The sequence below is a fragment of the Vanellus vanellus genome (genome assembly GCF_965231255.1).
Source record: "Vanellus vanellus genome assembly, chromosome: 7".
Taxonomy (NCBI): domain Eukaryota; kingdom Metazoa; phylum Chordata; class Aves; order Charadriiformes; family Charadriidae; genus Vanellus; species Vanellus vanellus.
Window position 1 is genome coordinate 38,423,089 of NC_138912.1, and position 21,217 is coordinate 38,444,305.

General features: G+C 44.3%; 1 protein-coding gene and 2 long non-coding RNA genes across 4 annotated transcripts in view; 2 read left to right on the forward strand and 1 right to left on the reverse strand.

The window, feature by feature from the left end:
* Positions 1-3,401: 3,401 nt before the first annotated feature.
* On the forward strand, positions 3,402-8,677 carry LOC309674462. Of its 2 annotated transcripts, XR_014269392.1 has the most exons (4): positions 3,402-3,461; positions 5,176-5,300; positions 6,059-7,620; positions 8,656-8,677. It is a non-coding gene; the product is annotated as an uncharacterized lncRNA (long non-coding RNA). The 2 variants fall into 2 exon arrangements; XR_014269393.1 differs by lacking the exon at positions 3,402-3,461 and having other exon boundaries at positions 3,910-5,300.
* P4HA1 (prolyl 4-hydroxylase subunit alpha 1) overlaps positions 7,465-21,217 on the reverse strand; it is a 33,193-nt gene continuing 19,440 nt past the window's right edge. The window contains exons 9-15 of the mRNA XM_082486497.1: positions 19,180-19,250; positions 13,273-13,372; positions 11,715-11,768; positions 9,428-9,493; positions 8,859-8,927; positions 8,068-8,164; positions 7,465-7,604 (exon numbers count right to left, since the gene is read on the reverse strand). Coding sequence (XP_082342623.1) covers positions 7,534-7,604; positions 8,068-8,164; positions 8,859-8,927; positions 9,428-9,493; positions 11,715-11,768; positions 13,273-13,372; positions 19,180-19,250 — 528 coding nt within the window. The 3' untranslated portion in view covers positions 7,465-7,533. The remainder of the gene's footprint in view (positions 7,605-8,067; positions 8,165-8,858; positions 8,928-9,427; positions 9,494-11,714; positions 11,769-13,272; positions 13,373-19,179; positions 19,251-21,217) is intronic.
* Positions 8,698-14,907, forward strand: LOC309674463. The gene is made up of 3 exons (XR_014269394.1): positions 8,698-8,708; positions 10,954-11,019; positions 14,786-14,907. It is a non-coding gene; the product is annotated as an uncharacterized lncRNA (long non-coding RNA).

Here is a 21,217-nt window from a genome sequence, read left to right on the forward strand (position 1 = left end):
TCCCTGAACGCTGTTATGTCGCCCAAGCTGTGCAGAGCTGTCCCAGTCTGTTGGAGGAAGCTTGGCTGAGTTACTAGATGAGGAGACATAGAAGGTGTGCAGGAGGTTCCAAGGAAACCTCAGACCAACTTTCTTTTTTGGGAGATGAACCCAAGGAGAGAGACAGAGAGGATTGGGAAGGGAGGTTGGCAGTGTCCAAGCTGCAGATGAAGAAGGGGAGTGCTCTAATGCCTGGTGAGAAATTAGGGTGACGTTTTGGGTTGAGCTAGAGGTGCCAGCTTGCTACTAGGTGGTCTGTTCCCTGGAGCCTGGGAACCAGCAAGTCCCTGCCTCTGGTGAGCCTTTCTTCAATCAATGGCACAAAGCAGTGGGGATGCTCGTGAGGTGAGGACTCCCCCTGCGTGACCACTTTGCGGGGCAGGACTGGGTAGCTTGGGTCTGTCCTGCTGTTCAGACCATGCTGGGGACTGGTCTGTTAGTTATGGGTGGAAATGGGCTGCTGTCCCTGGAACTGGTTGTCAGGGAGCCCCAGTGAAGGGAAAACCGGGTTCAACAGTCCCAGTCTGTGTCTTAAATGGAGTGGAGCGGTTTGTGTCTCTGTTGGCTGAATCACTGACCTGTGTGACACACCGGTTTGCAGTCCTGGCACTCCCCACCCTTAGGAACGGCCTGGCATAAGTTAATATAAAAAAGGAGCAAAATAGCTATTCAGGAATAACTTGGAAACATTGTGTAGAGCCCCTGGGTGGCTGTGCTTGGTGCTGTGCTTTTATGCGGAGCCTTTTAGGGTTGTTCTGCAGGCAATTCCAGAACATGGCTTCATCGTCCCTTAGTCCCTGGTGGCTGATCTATGTGCTGCTGAACACGAACAGAGATGGGGGGGGGGGGGAACGCTGGCAGGACTGCAGGGGATGCAAAACACAGTGAGTGCTGCATGAGCTGTCTGTGCTGCGCCAGGCAGGACGTGCAGCCGGGAGGGGGTGGCTCTGGCCAGAGCACGGAGCCCGGGCTGTTTGCAAAATCAATCGGAATGAGTTAGGAAAGCTGAGCAGGGCAGGGGCGGGGAGCAGCTGGCAAAATGCGAAGCCTGGGAAAAGAGGAGTCAGAAACTTTCCTGCTAGTTCGTCGCTTATTGTCCCGAAGCAAAAGTTTGTGAATAAAAAAGTAGTCTAACTGCTTTCCCCAAACGTGGCAGCCCCTTTGCCCTGCCCTGGGGATGAGCCACTCTCCTTCCTTCCTCCTGCTTCCTTTCACCCCTCCCCACACCAGTCTCACGAGATGTTTTCAGTCCAGCTGCAAATAGCTTGGTTGCACCCAAACTTCAAGATCTAAAGATGAGGAAAAATGGAGGATTGAGTAAAACTAACAAATGCTACACAACGCTTCCCCCACCCCACCCCGCACACAGAGTTATCTCAGGGAATTGCTGCTTGGGCTCAAAAGCTGCAGAAATGAGGACTTCCTGAAGTGGTTGTGCACAGCGGGTACCTGCAGGTTGTCTGACCTTCCTTTGACCCACTGTGGTTCCAAATTCCCCCTCCCTATGCCTATTTTTCTCTCTCTAAAGATTTTAGAGATACAGATGGTGTTTGCCATGATGGTGAACTCTGACAACTGGTTTCTGAACCTCGTCTTGACCTCAGGATCAGCAGCTCCTGACTCCACGCATTCATTTCTGACTTTGTAATGCTTAAATATAGAGCAGCCCTCGGGCTGTGATGAGTCACTCACTCCTAATGACACTATCAGACTGTTGGCAGCTTGCTCCCCTCAAACGGGAGGTAGAGCTGACTACACCTGTCCTGCGGCAGTGCAGCTGGAGGTGTGTGCCTGTGTCCCCCACACTAACGGCGGTGAACCCCATCCCAGGTGAAGCTGGAAACCCTCTTGGTTTCGCGTATCAGCCATGCCAAAGCAAACGCTGACCCTTGCATCCTGGGCTGGGCTCCTGGGAGGGAAGTGCAGGGGCTGGTCCAGCTCCTTTTGTGCATTTCTTTTTCTGAGCACGCTGCTACAGCCAGAGATGTGTGGTTTCATGCTTTGTCAGGATCCTTCCCTTCACATCCTGCTGGGGATGTTCGGGGGGGGGGGGGGGGGGGAGGGAAGACAGAGGATGGAGGGACTGAGCTGTTTTTCTATGTTTTGGCCAGCTTGATGAGTTGCTGGTCCATGTTTAAGCACAGCCTAAAGGGGGGGAATAGGCAGCCTGGGGGAATAGGCAGCCTGTGGTTAAGGTTAGTGGGTAATCTGGTTTGGGAGCCAGATGAGTCACTTGTTATCGGAACGAGAAATGTAGCTCGATGATGAAATGCCCGAGTCCCTCACAGAGGCAGGTCAGAGTCCAGCAGCTGGAGGAAGATGGGCGGGTGGTTAAAGACCCTCTCCCTCAGGGACCTTGCGCTCAAGTTCATGGTCTGGTCCAGTCTCTCCAGGAGTCCCTGGACAGATCAAGTCAGCCTTGTGCTGCCTTCCCCCATCTGTAGGTGCTGATACTGTCAGACCCTTTCCTTTCCTTTCGTCTCATCCTGCCCTGCGGTGATTCGCAGGCTTTTTATGCTATCCCTGACCCTACCCTGCCTTGTTTAGCTGCAGCTGCTGCAGTTTGCAGTACCCAGACAGGGGTTCCTCGCGTGGTCATGATCCCCCGTGGTCTTGCTCTAGGTGCCGCTGTGCTGCAAGAGCCCGGGATACCCAGGGAGGATGGTGGGAAGCCACAGCGCATAAGCAAGGTTGAACCACAATCCTCCCTCCCTGGGAGGTGGCAGAGGCTGCCTAAGCCCCCCCCAAACCCTGGGCGAGTGCCTCAGGCCACACGCAAAAGGGCAGGTAGCCCCTCTGTTGTCTCAGAGGAAAGACATGGGCTGCATCTCGCCCCACGAGGCGCCTGCGCTGCTGGCTTGGTAACGCCAGCTCTGCGGCCAGGCTGACTGCACGAGCCTCACAAGCCAAGGGGCTGGAAGCCCACAAACACTCCAAAAAGCCCAGAGGGTTGGAGTAAGCTCTGTCCTCTGAAAGGAGAGCACCATCCAGCTGCTCCTGTTCTCCTGGCATTGGCCCACCTTGCTGAGAGGGGCACGGCAGCAGTTCAGCAGAACACATGGGGTGGCTGGGGATTGAATCAATTCATGTTTCCAAAATAAAAAAAAATGTTCTTCTGTTTTAGACTGCTTTCCTACCCCAAATCTGTGAGCCCGTTAGCTGTGTCGGTGGGCTGCGTGGAGAAGGGAGGGCAGTTCCTGAACTGCAAGCCGAGTGCTCCATCAGCAGCGCAGGGCTCCATTCCACAGGCAAAAGGATCAAGGCTTCTCACCAGCTCTTGCTATGCTGTTTAGCAGGTTCCTGATGACTCCCAAATTAAGTACAAGCTCCACCGTTTTGCAAGATGGAAGCACAGGAACAGCTGTAGCATCTAAACTGCAGAAGCCTTGTTTATGGAAGAAATCAACCTGACATTCCTACATGTAAGTGCATGCGCTGTCCCTCTATCGGGCTGTTGGTGTGTGTGTCACAGGATAGCCTGATCTTTCTCCCCTCCTTAGAACTATTCAGAATAACTGGTTGTTTGACCTCTTGGCTTCAGGAAATGGAAGTATTTGTAATGCCTGGAAAAGGGTCTCTTAGCAGCTGACCCTTTGCTGTGCCCGTTTTGAGTTTCAAGCCAGGAGCTCATGCGGTTCCCACATCACTATTAAATCCCACATCAGCTACTGACATAATCGATGTGTGAGAGAGACAAAGGGGCTGAGCCAGACTCCTCCCTTGGAGCAGTTCAGGGCCTTTTTGTAAATTTTTGCGTACATCATGTTTTCAGCCCAGGGTTACCTGCCCTTCCCTTTTTGCAGCCCATTAGTGCTCTGTGTTTCCACCTGAGACACAAAGTTTGGGTCTGAGTACGTGTTTAATAGTAATTTGTGGTACAAGCATCTCCTGCACCTGCCCACCCAGATTACGAAGTGAAATGAGCTCAGTTTCCAGGAAACACATATGGTGATAAAAATCTGCGTGATCAGATTTACAACAGCCATATATACGAGGAGAGTTTGATGTGGAGGATTTTTCACTGCTAGTGGCAGTGGCTTTTATTTTAAGCCCTTTTTTTTTTTTTTTACATTAAAAATTTTATTACAAAAATTTAACAGTAAGGCAGTTTCTCACTTGTCAGTCACTATGAGCCCAACAGTTGTCAATCATCTTTAATACAAAACTAGATTCACGCAGGAGCCACGTTCTTGATCCAGAAGCCCTTTGAGAAATAAAGGGGTAAGGCAGGAAGCAGCACCACCACCTGTGTAATCCCTTACACGTTTAGCATTGGGCGCACGGACACTACTGCAGTGGAGAAAGAGGAAATACGGATTGTCTGCAGTCTAAAATAATAAGCTTACCCCTTCTCTTCTAATAATCTGGAACTGTTCCAGTCTGACGTGCCTCAGCAGACGAGTTTGAGTTTTGAGGGATTTATTTCCTTTTTCTTTAAACCAAGCGAAATTTTCCACTGTTAAAAGACAAACCATTTTTCCTCCCCGAAGAATTGCAAGTTATTGAGTAGTTCGCTGCTTTAAAAAGTCATGCATTACTACACTTTTACTGGCCAAGCAATGCCTCTTAGAGACCATTCTTAAAAATGCTGTTTAACACTGGAAGTACTCGACAGGAGGTGAGGTGAGGGCTGTAACTGTTTAGCAAACTTCCCCAGACAAGGCACAACTCCTTTCAAGCCTGTCATTCATCTTTTGGTGTTGGTTGAACAGAGATGGGGGGGAAAAAAACCCAACCCCCATTGCTTAATGTAATGTAACTGTGATTTCTCATTGCTTTAACCCATTCTTTCTTCGTTCAGTATGTACAAGACCAGTCTCTTCTTCCACTACGGCAGTCGCTGACACTTTTTATTCAGTATTTCTCTTTTACCTTACATAAATTCTACAATTTTTAACTTGTAATTATTTTAATGTGTCAGGTAACTCCCAGCTTTTCTGTAATAGCAAAACCAGATGCCATTTTCTAAATGTGGTCATGGTGGTAATATGTTGATTTCGTTTTGTGCTTGTTAACTATGCAGGATTGGGCTTTCTAAAAGCATTTATAGATGCCTCGGAGCTACTGAAAGAAAACGAATGCCCCAAAGCAAAACTCCTACTTACAACATTGTTTGTTGTGTTCTTTTACTTGCAGGAACGTGGCAGGACTTACCTGCAAGTCACGGTTACCTTTTTTTTGGAGCTTAAGAAGGTCAGAAAGACAAGAAACAGAAAATGACAGATAGGAATGGAGGTGAATGTCTGACACTGTAAACTCAGGTAAGTAGAAATGCTATGGAGTTCTTTTGTGTAATGATTACAAGTTAGTGATCAAAAAATTTGCTCTGATAACCTCCTTCTTTGGTGAATCTGTTTATATCGGATACTGCTGTGGTGTACCAGCTATTTTGAATAAATAAGCGGTACAGACATGAAGTTGGCACTATTTCTAATTTTTCTTTTTATTTGTTTTCCTTAGTGCTGGATGGAATTTGTTTCACATCTGCCAAAAGCACAGGCAAAATGCAAGAAGGTGCAGGGCTAAGGATAAACAGTTACACAGGTCCCATTGCTAACAGGCTCAGTAGAAATTTAACAACGCATTTTCCAGCAAAGATTTTAAAGTGTCTTCTGAAAGTATGCAGTTTCTCAAACGTATAGTACCTTAAACTGCATGCTCAGTAATGGAGAGGTATTTCTAACATGTTAACAGTTGGTTTCATCTACCTTTTGGCTCAATTTTCAAGATTTTATTGAGGCAGAAAATCCAATTTACTAAAATTGGATTTTTTTTCCTTGGTAAAGACTTCAGGCTTGACCCCTAAATCAGTAAAACCATCATCATCCAGAAAATCAGACTGGTTAGGTAGAGTCTGGGGCAGCTCACTGATTTTTGTCCTTGTGCTAGTGGAGTATTTACACATTTTGCTAAAAATGCTGCTGTTGAAGAGAAGCGGCGTAGGGAAGCAAAGCTCCTTGCAGCCTCTCCCTGCCCTGCTTAGGGGGAGCAGTGGGGACAGCTGTTACTCCTCCCGCAGGAATCTGACAAAAGCAGAACAGAAGTTCAACAGCTACAGCAGCCACAGTCTCATCTCCCTTAGAAGTTTCAACTTCATCTCAGCGTAAAGATGACTCCTCACAAACTGAGGTCCCTGAAGGTCATTGTGAGTGAGTTCTTCCAGTGTGGGCACCGCTGACTTTGGGGACACTTTTTGTGTGGGTGGCATGAATGAGAACGGCTCCAGGCCTGGCTCGTGGGAAGAGCAGCACCAGAGCCTCAGGAGGAGGCCCCTTCCCAGCGACAGCTACGGTGAGAGGAGGTGGCGCAAGGTGCGGCACGGTAGTGACGGCAGCTCCGCCAGGTGAGCAACACCAAACCAGCCAGAGCAGGCACCGTCTCTAGCACTCTGTGCCAACCGTCACCCCGTGACTTAAAGGCATGTGTCACTGCTGCAGCCTGCATTCAGCAGCTGCAGCAGAAAAAAACATTTGCAAAATAAAAAGCTTTAGGATTATAAATAGGCCATCTATTTCTCACAAAATGTTAAGAACTGGGAGGATGAGGGTGGAGAGTGTTCTGTGAGGACTATGTATTACCTCATCACCTGAACTCTCATAACCAATGTGAAATTCCAGTGTCCTAAGGCACAATTGCTTTGATTAATGAAGATGGTGACATTCCCATCCCCACTGCCCAAGGAACAGATGTAAGAGTTGATTGCTAAGACAGAATAAAAGCAGCATCTGTTTATGTGGACAAACATTAAAGAAAAAAAAAGGAGGGAAGAGGGGCTGTGATTGTTGTCAGGCTGCTCTGATGCAGGCATGTGTCTGACACCACTGCTGAAGCATCTCATCTACACGTATGTAACTGCTGGCTCACATTTCCAAGGTTAAGAGCTAAATTCACCACAGAGGTCGAGAAGGAAGACAGTTTAAAAACTGGGGCTTTTGTGGAAGTGGAAAAACAGGCTAAACCCTGATGATAACCTGTTCCCCAGAGAAACACCAACTGTGCCCACAGCTCTCAACAGTAGCAGGCAGGCACTAGAGAAAAGCAAGGAGTCGAATGTCTGGCGATTGAGGATGAACTGGTTTAATTCAGCCTTCCTTAGAAGAGAGCCTCCCATTAAATCATCCCCCCTTAGCAGACTGACAATTGCGAGGAGGACTCTAAGCGAACAATCGCCGGCTTTCTGTGCTGATCAGAGGGGTGATGGTGAAGGGGAACACCACACACAACACCACTGTTAGTTGTGGCCCTGATGTGTATTTTGTCCTTTTTTTTTTTTCTCTGTAACACTCATAAACCTTAAAAATCAATATATTCTGTTCATAAAACCTTAAGGGGATATTTTAGAGGGAACTAAAAGCATGTTTGTTTTGTCCACAGATGAAACACCGGTGTAGTTGAAGAATGAACCTGTAGTGGAGTGTTAGTCAATTGTAAACTGTAGGAGATGTGTGCATTTTACACAAACTGAATACAGAGGAGACGAAGGAGACGTCTGCATCATTCCAACTCTGATAAAGTGCACGGCCTTCGGAATTCCTGTCCCCGCTCGTGGAGCCATTTATTGGATACTGCAAAGACATAAAGGTATCTGATCACTGCACCTGGTTAGCTCATGCTTCTATTTAAGCTAAATATGGGCTATTGGTCAGCTTTCAGCTAAGCACAGAATTATCTTAATTTCCTAAAGTATTTTAATACACACACACAAATGTGAAGTTGGTCAAATAAATCCAAGAGGGAAAAAACTTCCCAGTAACTGCAAAACTATGAAAGGCTATTAAAGTAGATAATAGTATTACATGTATTTTATGTGTAACAAAATATGCTACTATATTGTATTACTACAATATATAGAGAGAGAGATATGAAGCACATACAGACATAAAGTAGATTTCTTTATAAAGGACCTAATTTCTGGGCTGCATTTTACTCCACCGTGAAGCCCAGAGGAAAAGGAAAACCAAGACAACCCACCAGCAGCCCCCAGACCTCCAGGCCCCAGGCGGCGAGAACAACGTAAGGGGTACTTACCCCATTTGTTTCCAACTAGTACCGGGCAGGCCGCGTGCCGTGTGCTGTAATCTCCTTCTCCGCTTGGAAAGAGATTGTACCAGAATACAGCTGTTCCCTGGAAATTGCAGTGGAAACCCTCAGCGTTTTGCCCTGCATGAAACACGCCCTCACACCAACTCACTTGTTATTGATAAGGCAAAGGGATGTGTATTTGTATTTCAGACGTTCCTTTTAAGTTGAAGGATCTTTTCCATATTCTAAACAATTGTTTTCTTAAGGAATGAGTCTCCTTTGACTCGCTCTGTCTCTATGTATACTTGGCTGTTGTTTTTTTTTTTAAGCCCTAACCCAGTTTCATTCAACTCTGACCAGTTTCGGAAAGCAAGGTAATGTACTAAAAATGAGCAGCAGGCCAGCAAAGACAGACCTTATTTGTGATCCTTGGAAGGAAAAAATCATAACAGGAACATAAATTCAGGGAGAATTCCCTACAGATGCCTCAAGGCTAAACCTACTTACTGATTTGGGGATTTTCAAAATGTGTTTTGAAAAGTCTATGCAGTAGAAGCAATTCAATCCAAAACACAATTCTGTGTTAACGCACAGGACATCAGAGGCCCTTGGAATCACCCGTACGACTCCAGTCACTTCGCTTAATTGTAAGTACCTCTGTGCTCCCGTGAACAGTGCTCTAATCTTCTTTATATGAACTCATTTTAAAAAGCTTTTTTCTAAGCATTTATACACCCGTTATATTTTTGAGTCGGTGGAGAGAGGGGTGGTTACAGTGGCTAAAAAGCCCCGCTTACCTTTTTAGGCCAAACACTAGCTCCTACTTCAGGAAAGACAGTAGCTCCCCCTGCTGACACATCGCTCATCTGAAAAGGGGGGGAAGGCACAAGTAAGTTGCTACCAGATACATTCCCAAGGGTCACATATTAGGTTATCAAACAACTTAATTTCTACCTCCCAATTAGTGAGCAAAGGCTGTGTGATTAACAGCCTTAAGTAAGGCAGAAGACCACCCCCTTTGTGCAAAGGGCAACAGCCAGCCTTGTCCCCGAACATTACATTCTCAAATATTTTGGCAATAAGCATGCTATAAATGCTGATGCAGATATAAAAGTGAACAGACAACCAAATAATTTAAGCTGATGCTCACCTTTGAGGGGAAAAAAAAAAAACCTCTTTAAGAACATATGGAAGAACCATTACACACGTGGAAGAAGCTATCCCCTATGTATTACTGCTAAGTTAGTGGCTGCCTTCATTTGCAAGATACTTCAATAAAAAAAAGGTAACGAAATCATTCAACAGTATAGAATATGCAGTGATGGGTATTTTTGGCACTAGCACATGACAGAAATATATCACTTACATAAAACAACCAAGTAGCAATTCTGTTGCCTGTTCCCAATTCCTTAAAAGCATCTGGCTCATCTTTCTGTGAATAAAAGCAAGCAAATTTAATAAGCATTTCATTTTGATTATGGAGAGGAGGCAATGATATACAGCTGCAGAGCCAGCAGCAGACAAACTCATGCAGAAAAATTAATTCAGTCCCTCTATTTGGAAGGAGGGGAGAATGCAGTATGAGTGTCTCTCTTCATTTAAATAAACCAGGCGTTTTAAAATTCTGTAGGACAGGGAGGGCATAAGCCCAAGTTGCTAATGGGTAAGAACTGTACTGTTTGAAAATGAGTATATAAATCCTCTTCACAACCATGAACTTAATTAGTAAATTACACTCACTTATCCCCTCTTGTCTTTGGCCAAGATGAGCAACAGCGAGGGCAGCTCTTCAGCCCCAGCTTCACTGAGACTGACACTGCAGCAGAGCTCTGCTGCGGGGGCGGCTCCAAGCGTGCCCTGAGGGCGGCTGCTGGCCCTGCTCCCCTGGGGTGGGTCTGCCTTTGAGGCCCTCACCCCCTTTTCTGCTCCAGCCTTTCCGACCTCGCACTGGAGCCACCAGTTGCCATGCCAGGCAGGCTGCTGCTCGACCTAGCTGGCCTCCTTCATGCTGTGCTCCTCCCGGGCACACAGGCATTTTAGAGTGCCATCAAATATCCAACCAGTGATTCATGAAGCCATGTGCAATCCCAGCTGCAGGACGTCTGCGGCAGCCATTCCCAAAATTTCAACAGGAGTAAGGCGTGTCCTCCCTCTCTCAATGCACAGGAACACCACCAGCAGCCCAGCACTGTGGTCAAAGGAGAAACCTCCCCCCACCATGTTCCAGCACTTAATGAACATGTGCACTTTACCATCGCTCCTTGGTTACAGCCAGGAAGGAGGGAGGAAGCTGAGTGCGCCTCAGCAGAGCCTGTGGTGCTTGTAACAGCCTAACAAACTAGCCAGAGAGCCACTGGGTAACTAAGAGGATTTTATCACTTGACTTATAAGAACAAAACCCCATTTTGATGGGTTACAATACCAACTTTTCTCATCTTTCCATTCTTACTTCTAGAACCCACCCCCTGTGACCACTATTTGCATGTGCTATAATTCTGGCAGTCCTTACTCCAGAAATTAACCCATGCATTTCCAAACAAAAACTGTTAACTATTTGCAATGCACTTTTGAGCATGTGCTTACAGAGCAGAGATTCTGATTAATAGTTGGTGGCTTGGATTCACAGCGTAAGGTTAATCTAAAGGTGTTAAATCACACATAAGTATGCCCAATAAATAACCAACTGAATTCAGTGGCGTTATTTCCAGCAGTCTGCAATTTAAGCTGGAAGAGAAAGAGGTTGGGAATTTAAATCAGATAAAAGCAAAAAATACAGATGGTGAGATGAGAAGACCTCAGTAGGCTTTTTTTCCCCAGTTTCAGGGGTCTGCTGGTGCTCAGCATGTCAGCTGCAGTAACAGAGCACTTGTGTTTCCAAAATTTCTTCAACAGCACAGATGATGCCTGTGTCTCGGCTCCAGGGAAAGACATTCCCGCTCTGCATCGCAGGCCTACACGGTAAGCTGCAATGCAAGTTTTCCTGCGCTGCCTAGAAAGCCTCACAGAAGAGGGCATTAGGCGTTCTCCCACGCAGCCACATCTGCCTTGCTCAGCACTGCAGCCACAGCTACAGTACGTGCAGTGCCCGCATGCCTGTTAACTGGTACCGTCAGCTGCCGCATGTGTCAGGCACACAGGATATATGCTGAAAGTTTTTATAGAGTTTAGCTGCATATCCTTCAGCGATTTTAAACAAAATGGCTTTACAGAGCCAGTACCTTGGCCAGCTAGAATATTTCTGAACATTTCCTCAGATTTAGAATAAAGCTAATGCCCTTTGCTCTGTTAAGAACTATAAGTCATCTCCTTAGATTACTTCTTTTTAAATAATATTTTTGAAGAAAAACCTTGTTGCTCTGTAATGCCTAAAATGTTTATCAGTTCAGCTGGTCGTTTAGAGGGCTTTCTCCACTAACATGGATTAGAAAAGGTGAAGAACTACAAAATTTAATACACATTAAAGAATGGAAACTGTGCCACAGCCAAGAGGCCCAGGCTTCACCAGGTGACTATCTCTCCTCCATCTCTTTACTTGCCCGTGCAAAGTCAAAGTGGGGTTCATACTGTCCTCCCACTCCATAATTTGCCACCTGAAAAAGAGAAACACAACACTTGTGAAGAAGAAAGAGGTGGAGACAGAAAACAGGACTTACCCTTCCAAAATCAAAATGAGGCTCATACTGGCCTCCTACTCCGTAGTTGGCTACCTAAAGTGAAAGGAGAAGCACAAATCTAGTAAAGCAGTACTTTATCCAGACAAGAATTTGACTGTCATCTATGAGCTTTCAACAGATGAAGTTTAAAAATCAAGCCATAGTAAATTACAAGTCTCTGCCAGCTAACACGTACTGTGTGCAGCAAAGTCCTCCTGGGTTTATTCACACATAGCTCTGACTTCACCCAGACTCCTCATCAGTGCAGAGCCAGAACCTGGCATTCAGCTTTACGCTCTCAGCCCTTCAGTCTGCCTTTGGGGGTCTCGACTGGACACCAGCTCCCAACAAAGGCGCAGCTGAACCTTCCCTTCCCCAGGGTCAGCTTTCCTTGAAAGCTCTTCTGTCCGCCCCCAGCTGAAGGGTGTCAAAGACATTCTCCCCTTTCTGAGTGCCTGCTACTGTCTGACCTGTCAGAGTCATTACTCTCAGGTCACAGAACCTGACCATGAAACTTTCGAAACTCATGAAGAACTGGCCAGCCACAGGCTCCAAGGAGCTCCAGGATCTTTGGCTACAAGAGCTGCAGCACAGCCACGACTGGCACTGCTGGATGCACTGTAGTCCAGGTACAGAATCTGGTATTACCCCAGGGTAGAAAAATATTTTTCTTCCATAGGTACCTTTAAAGGCTATATTCTTTTCAAAATAGGTCATGGCATTTTTACGTCATTCAAGTTTAAATCCCTTTTTGATCTCTATATCAATAAAGAGGATCCACAGTCCTTTTTCCTGATTGATTTTTTTTTTATTATTATTTTTCATCTCTTCTATGTATTCATAACCTCAATTTTCAACCAGATGCTTAGGCATTTTATCATCAGGAGTCTTGAGGGAGTAGCACAGTAGCACAAGAGCTTTCAGGAACCACTTTTTAGGTGTCCTGCTTTCTAGGTATTAATGCTTTCTCAGAATTGATGAAGCAGCTGTTCATTTAAAAGCCTCAAGCAAATGAATAAAAGCAAGTACTTCCAAAATTAAATTTACTCAAGTTACATCTACAGTCAGTCTTTCCCACATTACAGTGACACCAGACACGCTGTTGGCCTTCTAGGACCAAGGATGGGATGGCAAATCTGAACACCTATTCTCTTCCCCTTTCCCTAAGTATCAGTCAAGTTACACTTTTCACTATCACCACAGCAGCAAAGTCTGACCCTGCAGCAATGAAACTCAGTTTTATTAGTATAAATAAAAAGGAATTACACATCCACTTCAACACACAGCAGGAGTTTCAGTTGTTACTCCAGCAATAGCAAGCCATTACGCACTAAAGTAAGTGCTACTCTGCAAAGACAACTTCATTACTTCCTTCCTGTAAAAAAACTGCTCATTCCTCCCATGACCTGGAATCAAACCAGCCACCAAATCAGCCACCTCTGGGCCGAAGGCGCTTTTGTGGCCACCTCACCAACACTACCTGAGCAAGTGCGATGCTGCACGCGGAGCCACCCAAAATGAAATGCCAATTGACATTCACCATCATACGTGTCCTTACCTGTAGTTCCTCTGCTGTGGAGACATCAAGTCCTGTTAGGTCCTGTATCCTCGTGTTAATGCGAGATACCACAGGGCTTTCGTATCCAGACAACCAAGCACTAAGGGGGATGGTGGGAAATAATTAATAAAATATGGTAGTAATAGGCAGTAAGCTAGCAGTACAAATGCAACATTTGCAATTACTTTAAGATTATTTGGTTTTTTGTACTTTCCAAGAATTTGATAGGATTATCAGAAATATTTCCAGGGCATTACAAAGGCCTGCATTTAATAACCACATTTTCTAGAAAGAACACTTACAGCACTGGTTTAAGGAAGCTCTAAAACAAAGGGCCTTAATTCCCATACTGGACTACCAAATGACTGAAGAAAGTGTTCCGCACAGTGACGTCTGCTTCAAGCTGTTTTCTAAAACAGGTACAAAACAGTTTTGATCTTACCCATTCCAAACAGCTAAGTCAGACCTCCACAGTCGATGCATTTTGAAGCAGCACTTAGGAAAGGAATAGGTGCATTACAGTCACACAGACTCTGCATACGCTAAATAAAGTAACTCTGCTCTTCCACGTCATGCACTTACAGACGAGCGCTCTGCAATCTATCCTTTCACATTACTTACCTGTGCAATGGTACTAAAAAAAATCATGAAAACAATTAAATAATGCATAGAACTCTTTCTTTACCATTTTCCTATTCGACAATTTCTTCCAAAATAGCCTATTACAAATTTGGTATTTAGCACATGTTTCAGGTACACAATGATTTTTTTAAGGGGACAAAAAAAAAAAAAACCAAAACAAAAACAACCCAACTTTCTTTTAAATATAAATGTGAAAGGTCAGCCTCACAGTTCCAAAGGCATCTCCAAAATGTCAGCCTTCTACTGTAAATTAGAACTTTTCAGATAAAAATACTGCACTTAAACTAATTGGCAAACTAGTCAGCAGAGAAAGGTACAAACAGGTAGAGAAGCAGCTCTGCATGCGAATTGCCGCCTTCACCCAGACCCAGTGGAGCATTTCCTACTCTAAGTGGTTGCTCATTCTCAAAAGCTGCCTGACTGGGCAGCAGCTGTGTCCTCCAGCAGTAGCCACACACCCAGAATAGCGATGTTTGGCAGAAAGGGCATGAGCTTAGTGTAACCGCAGCTCTGCCCGTCCCCACTGGACACTTACCAGCCCTGAACACATCCCCTTGCTTACCTGGAAACAAACATACAGGCGTTTTTCAGCTCTTCACATAGTAAACATTTTGTTCTTTTTGAAAAAACATCAATTTCATCTTCTCTTTGTCTTTTTTCTTTTAAACCGCTCCTCTTGCTCACATGAAGCTTGTTTCTCTTGCTGCTTTACTACTCCTGGTCTAGCCAATGCGCCTTAATTTTACCTGCTCCTCTCTTGGCGTGCTCGCTGCCCTCCCTGGGCCTCTATTTACTTTAGCAGTCCCCTGCTAGTCACTAATATGGATGATAATATTGATAATTTGAATGCCACGTTTTCCCCTTTTTGCAGGAAAATGGAGACAGCCAGTTCTACTGTTTTTCTAGCATCTGACTCAGCCTTTTCAGCTCATCAGTGGTTCCTGCTGCTTTTTTTTTCAAGACTGTTGGACAGCAATACCTGCACACAGAGCCTAGTTGGCAAGTACACCATAGTAGTGCTACTCAAATTTTTTTTTTAATTGAAAAAAAAATGTATTAAAAAAAACCCCACCAATACACTTTGTATGGGAGGAACAGTAGCATGACACGTGACACAAGGCACTGACACAGGTTACAGAATCTCTATGAGCATTTTTTTTTTATAAATGACAAGTGAACTATAGATAAAAGAAATAAGATTTCTCCAGACAGACTTGCACAAAACACATACCAAGATTCATCCATGTCTGAACACTGTTAGTATAAGGAAGTGTTACAATGCAACCTGCTTTGATTTAAGGTGGTAGAAGAATAGAAAGACTACTTACACAAAGCATTCCCCCTTCTCCCTCCCAAAAACCAGCAGCTATGCAGCCACATGCTCCGCAGCCAAGTTGAACAGGTAACACTCACAAGCAATCTAACCTCACACTGAATACACAAGAAAAGCCTCAACACAGCCTCATGCTACTTGTGGCCAGTCTATGCTTTTTTTTTTTAATTAAAAAAAAAAAAAGCAGCAAAAAGCATTCTTACTATATTGGTTATTTAGCATTGCAATGAATGCTTTCAACAGGGAGAATACTACAGCCTTTCATGAAGGAAAACTACTATATATATATTTTAAAATAAAATTAATTGCCCAAGGATACAAAGAAAGTCTATGAAAGGTGGAGGAAACAGGGAACTGAAACCACATTTCAAGTGCCAGCCTGCCTGCTGGTTGCTGAGCAGAACTTAGGGGGAGGCATGTCCTGCCGAACAGTTTCATGTGAAGAGTTACAGCCTGATTTAACCCTGTAAGCGTCATGAAATGGGCTTCCATGAGGGCAGAGCGCTCAGGAGGGCTTGCAGAGCCCTACACCGAGTGGCCAGCACCAGGAGGTCTCTGTGCCTGCTGTGTTTAGGACATCATAGAACAAGGACCTCCTGTTGCTGCAGGCTCCACAGAAGTCACTAGTCCCAGCCTTGGTCCTTTGCTGCCATCAAAGTAAGTGTGTGCCTAGCTCTAGACCACTTACAGCAGGTATTCCTTCACACAAAAGGCAACTTTTTTCCCTGCTCTTGTCTATCACAAAAAAAAAAAGGACTCCCTCACCAGTGATGTATGTGGTGCAGCATTAACAGCCTTAAATTGTCCTCAAACTTTATTCTTTTAACATATGCATAGTCCAAGGTTCAGTACAATTCAGTAAATGCTCACAGCTCTAGTCTTCAATGTACATTTGTTAAATTCAGTTGCTTATCTGACACGTTCACTGGCATGAACAGAGCTCTGTCTTATTTTTGTCCAGCTGACACCTATGCGTTCACTATGGGCAGAAGACTTCATAAAAAAAGGGACAAGCTTATTTCTGGGAAGGCAGAAACATGGCACTTGAAGATGTGGGCGACTTTACTTACAGGAGGATTTGATATTTCTTTAACTACCACACCAAAACCCCAAATTCCCCAACTAAAAAAAGGCATAGTATTTTGGTGTCCCGCTTGGTTTTGTAAAAGGACACCCAGGAACTAAGCCAATATGTTATAGAAATTGAAAGAATTTAATTACCGTGCTGAATCCATGCTGGGGGGTTGCTTGTCTTCTTCCTTACACCAAGATCTGGCTTTTAACAACTCTTATATTCATTATAAACAGCTAGCAGTAATTACATTTACGCCTCCCTCTTTTAATTCTGTACCAGGTATCTTATTAGATATTTTTAATAGTGCAATATTTATATGCAGAAATAATTTTAGACTAAGCAGTATATTAGGAGAAAAAAAACAGACAACTGTCCAGAGCTCCATAACATATGTGGGCTTATGTGCCCAAAAGCCCACCTTCTCCACCTGCATGAGTCGGTCCAGTACCAGACACACAATGGCTCTCTCCTTAGGCTCAGCACCTGCACTGCACCAAATTTATTTCAACGCTGCTTTTGTAACAGTCATTGGTCACACAAAATACTGGCATTGATGTTGAAGAACTGTCTAAAATTTATTCAGTATGTAAAAAAGTACTAGCAGAGAGGCAACAGGGAATGAATAAAAGCACAGACTGGCATTTCTGAAGTGGAAACTGTAACCTCATATGCTACCAGCTCTGACTGGCTGCTGGGAGGAGAGGGGCAAAAAAAAAGCCACTTCTTTAAAAGCGGTGTGAGAGTGGCTGAGTTTATTCTGGTACTGCACACAGCACGGTTTGATGGTGCTCCTCGTATTGCTGGCAAGGCGCCCCCTTTTATACAGCCTGCCACGTACTGCACAGCGAACAGTAGTCCTCTCAAAGAGAGGAATGCTGTAATTTAGAAGTGCATTTGCTAGGAAAGAATGTTCAAAGGGGGAAAGCAGTCATCTATTAAAAAAAATAAAGCAAGCATTTTTTTGGTTTTCAGGAGCAATGATTCATCCGGAATCCAAAGCAGCTCAAACAGCTCTAACAGAGAGATGTTTCTAGCAGTCGTTCCGTAGGAGAAGTTCAGCGATCCAGCGTTAATGACATGATCCTTCTAAAGCAGTCTGGCTTGAGGGTTGGGGTTTTGGGGGTGGCTTTTGCCTCCTACTGTAGATTTAGGGGTCAAGTTCTCTTTTAAAGTGTATACATCCTAAGCAATCTGCACATGGAGGAATGCAAAGGCAAGGGGAAGCATGGGAAGGAAAGTCCCCCTCCTCCCTCAAAAAAATTGTCTTTGCTGACTTTACAACATGGTGTGCCCCATTTACTTGTATGTTTCTTTCCAATTCTCTTTCCTGTTTCCAGTGAGATACAGAATAAAAAATCTTAGCTCAGTAAAACCTGATTTAATTCTGTGAGTTCCTTAGGTATGTTGGAAGGAAGTCCCAGAGCGCACCTTTCTGAGCACCAAACAAACATCTCAGGGTCTCATTCACCAGGTACTGGACACCAGGCTCTGTCACAAAGCCAATAACAAGGTGATAGCAAACAGGGTCGGGCTGCACCATCAGCCATGCACGAGGGAATTGGCTTTTAATGATCGGTCTTGTCTAGTACTATTTTTTTCTGACTGTTCCCACTAATGAAAAATCAACACACTAAATAAAGAGTTCTTTTACTAAGGATTATCTATTTAAATAGGGGGCAATTATGCATCTCAATTTCAATTAGTGATCTGGTCACCTTCTCTAATTCCTATTATTAGCACATCAAGTTTGATAGAAACCATGAGGGTATGTTCAAATGGATTAACAAGTAAATGCCCCAGAGTGTTCTGTGTCACAGAGGACAAACCCTGAGACCGAGTAAATGCTTTCTTTAAAATGCGCAGTCACAGATAACCAAGATAGAGAAGACATGGACAGACTTTAAAATTAAAAGACAAACAAAAAAAAAATGCAGCACACATCAAACAGGAAAAGGTACATTCCTAAAGTCATTCTGGTGGGGGCCTGTGGAGGTAGGTTTAAGGAGCAAACCCGTAAGAGCTCACCAGACAATTTCCAAAGGACTCCCGCTACCTGCACACGCTGTGATGAGTGAGTAGACCGGCACGCTGCTGAAGGTGCAAGGCACTTTTCAATGTCTAAAAACAAGATTTTAACTTGCCACTACTTGTAACAAGCCTGGCTTTAAGGATCAGACTTCAGCTGTGATGGTTTTCTAGTTTCCATGAGAGTTCTAATCGTTCCTCACTCAATCGACTTCTCATGATCCAGTATTTTGAAGCACTTTTATCTTTTTAAAGAAACTCATAGCTAAGTAAAACCCCTTACGCTACTAGCCATTCTAATTTCATTTTTTTGTTCAAAGAACACTAGTTTTCTATTAAAGCAGCAAACTACTTTCAATCGTTTAAACAGAGAAATTCTTTAAAATTACCAACTAGCTTTAATTTGCGCTATTCCCATAAATTACAGCAGCTCACGAGTGCCTAGTTTAAAGCAGCCAGTATTGGTACCCAAGCTTCGGGGCAGAGGCGAGGTACACAGCCAAGGCCTTTCCCACCATGTGTTAGTCTCAGCCAAAGCCCACGCTGTGCTAACGTTTTAGTACGTTAGTCGCCCTAGCCAAGCCATGCTAAGCAGAAGAGGGCACTTCCATCTTGAATACCACTGACATTTACAACTATTTCCTACTTCCGCAGACTGCTTGCTTTGTTATAGGACAGCTTGGTTTGCTTTAGGCCATTCTTTCTTCTAAAGAGACTAAGAATAGAAAAGTTACGCAAAATCCTTATTTGCCCCACGTTTAGAGATGAAGCAGTACAGTCCCAGAACAGACTTCCTTGGACAGGGTATACCTTTGGAAGACGTTCCCCTTACCTCTTAGAGACTCTGTAATGTGCTGTGGTCAGTTTCCCAGTCTCAGGGTCATGAACAGTAGCACGGCTCAGCTACAAAAAGAGAAAGGACAAGGGCTTACCCACCTCATAGGCCGCTTTTTTGCCAAGCCACAGGTGTTTGAAAGGGTTCCGATTGGTCTGGATGGTATGCAATGCTATTAAATTAGCAATATTAGAAGGGCAACAGAAGCTGTAGCTGCCATGTCCAAATCAAAACAAATTGGTTGGAAAAATTTGGTTAGATTGTCCTTTCACTTTTTTCCTCCTTTTTTTTTTTCTTTTCTTTTTTTTTTTTTTTGTTTTAAACTAGAGACTTTCTGCAAGTAATTTATGATGCTGAGTTTCACAGACAATTCCTCTTCACCCAGAAGTTTAACTCCTTTCAGAATTTTGGGTTAATGCTGATGGAACGCGCGGCCAATCCTTAATCACCACTGCTAAAACTAGGGGAGAGGGACTAGGGGAGAGGGCGCTGGAGGGCAGGGGGCAGGTGGTATCTTTCAGAGCCAGCCAATTTTGGAAAACACTGGCTAAATTCAAGACTTGTAGTAGTTAATAGACAAGCTGCAAAGAACTAGGAGCCCAGTTAAAACGAGCCTGCGTTCCTGTCAGCAGGAGGTAAAAGCGCCAGAGGAGAGCCTGGGATTATCTCAGACAATGAAATGCTGTGTGACTAATGAACGTATTTTGCATGCCACTCCAGCTGTCATGCACAATAAGGACCTGAAGCATCTCTTACAGATATAAAGGCACTCTGAGTGGTCAGCTAGATTTTATAAGGAAAGGGAGGACGATTTTTTGGTTGGTGAGAAAAGCAAGGGGATGGGAATATTAAAAAAAAAAAAAAAGAAATAATCTAGATTCTACTAAAGATTTTGTAGCATCATGTATTTTTTTTTTTTTACACTGATTGTAGACACCTGCTGCTTTTACAGATCAGATCATCACTCAAGAACACACACCGAGAAGGTGACCAAAAAACCAAAAAGAAGTCAAAATATGCCCCCAGAACTTCTAGCTGAAGGAAAAGACTGAGAAACTCAGCAGTAACAGCCTGTTACAGATCTGCACGTCACAAAGCGGTGGACTACAAAAGCCAAAGTTGTCTTTTTAGACCACTGCTTTTTTCCCCGTAATGAGCAGAATCTACACACTCATTACAGGCCCAAAACATCTGGCATAGAGCTCTCTTACCTTTTGCTAATTCTGTAATGTGCCGTCTCCAAGGCTCCTGTTATGGGGTTTGAAATGGTGGCTCGCCTCAGCTGTGAAGCGAACCATCAGAATAGTTGCATTACAAAGCACATACTGCATCACAGCAATCCGACCATTCAGAAGCCTAAAGGGAAATGTCCCGCAAGCCGCCAACGCAAGCCACCCAGACACCTTTTGCGGTGGTTTTTCTTTCATGGAGAGGATGGAAATTCATAAAGCAGTGATGGGGAAGGAGGGAGAGTCTCCGATTTTACTAAAAGAGAGGGGGTTTAGGGTTTTTTTGGTTTGTTTTTTTAAACAGAGCGTTAGAGAAGATCAAGTTTTCCAGGAAGTAATGTTTCCATTTCTGTAGCAAGAACAGTCGTCTGAATAAAATAAACTAGAAGCTTTCATTTCCTTCACATTGTAACAACTGCTGGAAGCGGTACAACATTATGGCACGTGTACAATTGGTCCTTTGTTAGCACTCTGCGTGTATGATTAGTTTTACAGTTAAACTGAATCCAGGCAACGTTGCGATCTCATATAAAGCGACAGATGAATAAAACCCTGCCTTTTTGATTCTTTCTATACCAAAAGCAGCACTGAACTCCTTTAACACTGCCTGCTAACACAAACTAATTGCTTAGTCCATGGACATGTTTATATTATATTCCTAAATGATGCAGACTGAGAACTTCAAGGCCTTCCTTTCCCTCTACTGCACTCCATTTACTTGACACCATCCCATCTATGTTAATACTCTGATTCACAACCTCATGTGCGCCCTTTCTCTTCATTAATGTACCATCAGACACTCTCCA